We start from the raw sequence: 5,876 nt of genomic DNA, 5'->3' as shown, positions 1-5,876 counted from the left end.
CACCACCGGCTGGATTCTGCATTTCAGCGGCTCAACCGGAGAATTGGCGGCAGTTCTACGCCGGAAGAATTGGCGGCAAACGCTCACCGATTCCGGGGCCGGTGAGGGGCTGGCAGTGGAGCCGGGTGAAACTCCCGGCTCCCCGCCCCCCAAAAACAGCCGGAGAATGGCTGGGTCCGTGGCCACGCGTGTGCACCGCGCCGGTCTGCAGCGGTCGCGCCGTACAACATGGCACGTGTCCCACGCGGTCGGGAACTCGGCCCCTCGGGGGCGGAGCATGGTTTGACCGGCGTCAAACCGGCGGCGGCCCCGATTTCGGGTGTCGGAGCTCATACTCCACCCAATCGCCGAACACGATTTGGACATCGGGCTGCGGGGGATCCTGCCCCTTGAATTCTGTCCACATTTTGTCTTATTAAGAATGGGTATAAATGCATCAAAAGCAGTTCAGAGAAGCTTCACGTGACTGGTCCTGGGGTGTGGGTTTTTTACTTGGACACCAGGACCTGTATCGAATGGGAGGTGATCGTATGAATCATATATGGTCCTGGCGTGACTGAGCAGTCTGAATGCTGAGAGAATCTTTCCCTTTGTGGGAGAAACTAGAACCGGGAAGTTTAAACATAAAGGGAATCCCATTCAAGATGGATTTAGAAGAAGTATTTTCTCTCTGAGGGTTGTGAGTGTGCGGAGCTCCCTCTTCATAGAATTTACAGTGCAGAAGGAGGCCATTCGGCCCATCGGGTCTGCACCGACTCTTGAGAAGAGCACCCTACCCAAGGTCAACACCTCCACCCTATCCCCGTAACCCAGTAACCCCACCCAACACTAAGGGCAATTTTGGACACTAAGGGCAATTTATCACGGCCAATCCACCTAACCTGCACATCTTTGGACTGTGGGAGGAAACCGGAGCACCCGGAGGAAACCCACGCACACACGGGGAGGATGTGCAGACTCCGCACAGACAGTGACCCAGCGGGGAATCGAACCGGGGACCCTGGAGCTGTGAAGCAATTGTGCTATCCACAATGCTACCGGAGAGTGATGGAGGCAGGGTCACTGAATATTGTTTCAAGCCCAGTTAGACAAATTCCGCATTAACAAGGGGGTGAAAGGTTATTGGGGGTCGGCAGGAATGTGGGGCTAAGGTTACAATCAGATCGGCCATGATCTTATTGAGCAGCAGAACAGAGCGGAGGGGCCGAATGGCCTCATCCTGCTCCTAGCCCCTATGTTGTTATGTATTCTGACAAGCCTCTGATGACCTTTGCAGATTGAAGCGATGGCTATGATTTGGCTGCTCATTGCTTTGGCTGCTCTCTCCACCATTCCTTCAGCAACTGATTCCAGCACTCTCAACATCACCTTCCAGCGGAGCCTGAGCCTATCCAGAAAAATCCTACACGATGTCCGCGATTTACTCATCAAATATGTAAGATTCACAATGCCTTTGATTTTCAGTTTTGGGCGTTGGAGGTTCAGACTCTAATAATTAGCCATGATGCTGGGGCAATGGTCTCTTTTATCTAATTGCCCATCAACTGAGCCCATTGAGAGTCAGCGACATTGCTGTGGGTCTGGAGTCACATGTAGGCCAGACCGAGTAAGGACGGCAGATTTCCTTCCCTAAAGGACATTAGTGAACCAGATGGGTTTTTACGATAATCGACGATGGTTTCACGATCATCATTAGACTTTTAATTCCAGTTTTCTACTGATTTCAAATTTCACTATCTGCTGTGGTGGGATTTGAACCGGGGTCCCCAGAGCATTACTCTGGGTCTCTGGTTTACCAGTCCAGTGACAATACATCACTGCCCCCCAACATGTCAATTTCAGAACTTGTGTTCCATAAATCTGGTTATTTCTGGGTTGACACCAGCAAACATGACCATGAGGTTATCAGACTGGTGACCCGTCCAACCAGACTGTGATTCCAGTAACACACCAGGCCGGTCAACTCTTCACCCTGTACAGTTGTGGAGTGTGGGGCGTATGGGGTGTGGGGAGATGTGGAGCAGGGTGTCACGGTAGCACAGTGGTTAGCACTGCTGCTTCACAGCCCCAGGGTCCCGGGTTCGATTCCTGGCTTGGGTCACTGTCTGTGCGGAGTCTGCACGTTCTCCCCGTGTCTGCGTGGGTTTCCTCCGGGTGCTCCGGTTTCCTCCCACAAGCCCCGAAAGACGTGCTTGTGAGGTGGATTGGACATTCTGAATTCTCCCTCTGTGTACCCGAACAGGCGCCGGAATGTGGCGACTAGGGGCTTTTCACAGTAACTTCATTGTAGAGTTAATGTAAGCCCACTTGTGACAATAATAAAGATTATTATTATTAATTGGTGCTTTCAATATTGAGATGGTGAGATTGATCCCGTACCAGCACCCCCCCGAACAGGCGCCGGAATGTGGCGACTAGGGGCTTTTCACAGTAACTTCATCTGAAGCCTACTTGTGACAATAAGCGATTTTTGTTTTTCATTTCATTGTTGTTGGGAAGTGAGGCAGATAAATGGCGTTAGGATAGGGATCAGACACAATCTGACAGGGTGGGGGAACAGGCTCGAGGGGCTGAATGGCTTTCTCCTGTTTGTAGGAATAACCAGATCCCCGATTTTCAAACCAGATTCTGCTTCTTTAAAGAAACACGAGAAAATGGGAAATCCCGCTTTTGAAGATCACAATATGATCTTGTGCACTCTGCCGGAAACCAGTCTCGCCTACAGCTATTGGCTACAGATGCAGGTATGGATTACTCACTAACTGTCCAATCAGAGCCGGAGCAATTCAACCAATCACCCCCCCCCCCCCACCGGATTCCCCTACACCCTCTTCCATACTGCTCTCCATCACCCTCCCTCACCCCCCCCCACACCCTCCCCACTGTCCTCACCCCCTCCCCACCCCCAACCCCCTCCCCCACCACCCACACCCTCCCCCACCCTCCACTAAACCCCTCTCCATTACCCTCCCCCACCCCCCACCCCTTCACCCCCCCCACCCCCCACACCCTCCCTCACCCCCCCCACACCCTCCCCACTGCCCCCACCCCCTCCCCACCCCCCACCCCCTCCCCACTGCCCCCACCCCCTCCCCCACCACCCACACCCTCCCCCACCCTCCCCACACCCCTCTCCATTATCCTCCCCCACCCCCCACCCCCTCCCCACCCCACCCCCCCACACCCTCCCCCCACCCCCCACACCCTCCCCACCCCCTCCCCCACCCCCCACCCCCTCCCCACCCCTCTCCATTACCCTCCCCACCCCCCACACACTCCCCCACCCCCCACACCCTCCCCACACCCCTCTCCATTACCCTCCCCCACCCCCTCCACACCCTCCCCACCGCCCTCCCCAACCCCCATATCCCTCCCGTCCAGCCCTCCCCCATATCCCTCCTCATACCCTTTCACATACCCCAATACCCCTCCCCATAACCCTCTCCCATACCCCCGCACTCCTCCTCCATACCCCTCCCCTCCACCCCACCCCCATCACCCTTCCCTCTCCTGCCTCCCCATCACCCCCTCCTCATCCTCCCTTCCCCCCGTCTCTCTCCACCATCACCCCATGACCCTTCCTAGCAACCCCAACCACCTGCTATTGGCCACCCACCCTCCAATACCACCTGCCGTCTCATCTCCCTCACGTCCCCTCAGTCAGCCGCCGCCTCCCCCTCCCACCCACTGCCTGTTGTTATTTACAGGATGTGGAGCGACTGACGTTAAACGCCAAGGATCTCTACATCTTTTGGATTCATGTGGATTTTAAACGGATCGATGAACTTGGAGACTGCCAGGAATCTGCAATGAGCAAATCAATGGAAGCAGTTTCCCTGGATCTCCGAGATTTAATCGTTCAGCTCAGCTCGCAGGTACAGTCAGGGGACGGTTATTTTATTTATTTTACGGGCCGTGGGCTTCGCTGGTTAGGCCGGCATTTATTGCCCATCCCTAGTTGCCCTTCAGATGTCTCCTCCTTGAACCGCTGCAGTCCATGTGGTGTAGGTACACCCACTGCGCTGTTAGAGAGGGAGTTCCAAGTTGTTGCCCCAGTGAAGGGACGGCCGATATATTTCCAAGCCAGGATAGTGAGGGACTTGGAGGAGACCCTCCAGCTGGTGGGGCTCCCAGGTACCTGCTGCCCTTGTCCTTCAGGATGGCAGTGGTTGTGGTTTGGAAGGTGCAGCCTGAGGAGCCTTGGTGAGTTCCTGCAGGGCATCTTGTAGATGGTCCACACGGCTGCCACTGTGCGTCGGTGGTGGAGGGAGTGAATGTTTGTGGAAGGGGAGCAATCAAGCGGGGCTGCTTTGTCCTGGATGGTGTTGAGTTTCTTGAGTGTTGTCGGAGCTGCACTCACCCAGGCAAGTGGGGAGTGTCCCATCACACTCCTGACTTGTCCCACATTCTCTCCACTCTCTGGGCAAATAATTTTCACCTGATTCCCAGTTAGATTTTATTTTGCACCTTCCTCACTGTCTTTATTATAACAGACAGTTGTAACACACCCCGTGTGTGCGTGGGTTTCCTCCGGGTGCTCCGGTTTCCTCCCACAGTCCAAAGATGTGCAGGTTAGGTGGATTGGCCATGCTAAATTGCCCTTAGTGTCCAAAAAGATTAGGTGGGGTTACTGGGTTACGGGGATGAGGTGGAGGTGTGGGCTGACGTAGGGTGCTCTTTCTGAGGGCTGTTGCAGACTCGATGGGCCGAATGGCCTCCTTCTGCACTGTAAATTCTATGATTCTATGAACAGAGACTGGAACAGTACACAATGCCCTTTTTATAGACTGTTGACGTTCTGCACAGGTTAATATCAGATCTCTGTTTTTCAATTCTACACCTGTCGAAATGAACCCCACGTTCTTGCTTCACGTAGTCTTAGGCTGCACTAACCTGTGGTCTGCGGTGAGTCTATAGCCCCCGGATCCTCTTGCTCCTCCGCCTCATTTAGACTCTACTGTTTGTGTCCTTCCAGATCTCAGCTCTGAACAGCACATCTCCCAAGCCCTTGGACCTAACTCTCCCCAGCAACATCCTGAACCCAGACTATGATTGGCACAGCAAGCTGCAAGGGTACATCATCTTCCGAGACCTGGAAACTTACCTGAATAAAGTGGTCCGAGATTTCACACTCTTAAAGACCAAATACCGCGAATGAAGATAGCATGGTCAGGATGCACAGTTTGAAAAAGATTGAATTAAAACTGTTCGAAAACCTTCTGCACTGAATATTCAATAAATGTTTACAGCTAACCTGGTTATGAACATATTTCTTCGGCACCCGTCATTGATGGAAACAATGCAACGTTTTAAAGAGAAGGTCGAGTTCCGCGGTGGTTAGAAAATGTTTCTTCATGCGTTCTTGGCAGGTCCATATTAAATACCCTTCCTTAATAACCCTGAGGACAGTTTAAAAAAAAATATATATATTTATTAAAGTTTTTAAAACACAATTTTTCTCCCTTACAAACAATAACCCCCCCCCCCGTAACAAAAAAACCCGAGAAATCGCGCAGAGCAAGATATATACATGGCAAAATGATATATTTACACAGCTTTGTACACTGGCCCTCACCCGTACGTGCCAGTTTCCCCAACCCTTCATGTTATCTCTTGCTCATCCACCCTCCCAGGCAGTCCCCCCTTCCCCCCCCCTCCCCCCCCTCCCCCCCTCCCAGGCAGTCCCCCCTTCCCCCCCCCTCCCCCCCCTCCCCCCCTCCCAGGCAGTCCCCCCTTCCCCCCCCCTCCCAGGACATTCCCCCCCCACCCCCAGGTTGCTGCTGCTGCTGACCGACCTTCCTCTAACGCTCCGCGAGATAGTCTAGGAACGGTTGCCACCGCCTGTAGAACCCCTGCGCAGACCCTCTCAAGGCAAA

The 5,876-nt window shown here is 53.7% G+C and overlaps 1 protein-coding gene across 1 annotated transcript; it reads left to right on the top strand.

The window, feature by feature from the left end:
* The first annotated feature begins 1,285 nt into the window (after positions 1 to 1,285).
* Positions 1,286 to 5,227, top strand: LOC140387131 (cardiotrophin-like cytokine factor 1). The gene is made up of 4 exons (XM_072470142.1): positions 1,286 to 1,435; positions 2,643 to 2,744; positions 3,708 to 3,875; positions 4,976 to 5,227. Exons 1-4 carry the CDS (start codon positions 1,286 to 1,288, stop codon positions 5,156 to 5,158), a joined length of 603 nt encoding a protein of 200 aa, XP_072326243.1. The 3' UTR covers positions 5,159 to 5,227.
* The last annotated feature ends 649 nt before the right edge of the window (positions 5,228 to 5,876 follow it).

The sequence above is a fragment of the Scyliorhinus torazame genome, chromosome 12 (assembly GCF_047496885.1).
Source record: "Scyliorhinus torazame isolate Kashiwa2021f chromosome 12, sScyTor2.1, whole genome shotgun sequence".
NCBI lineage: Eukaryota > Metazoa > Chordata > Chondrichthyes > Carcharhiniformes > Scyliorhinidae > Scyliorhinus > Scyliorhinus torazame.
This window is presented reverse-complemented; position numbering and strand designations above follow the sequence as displayed.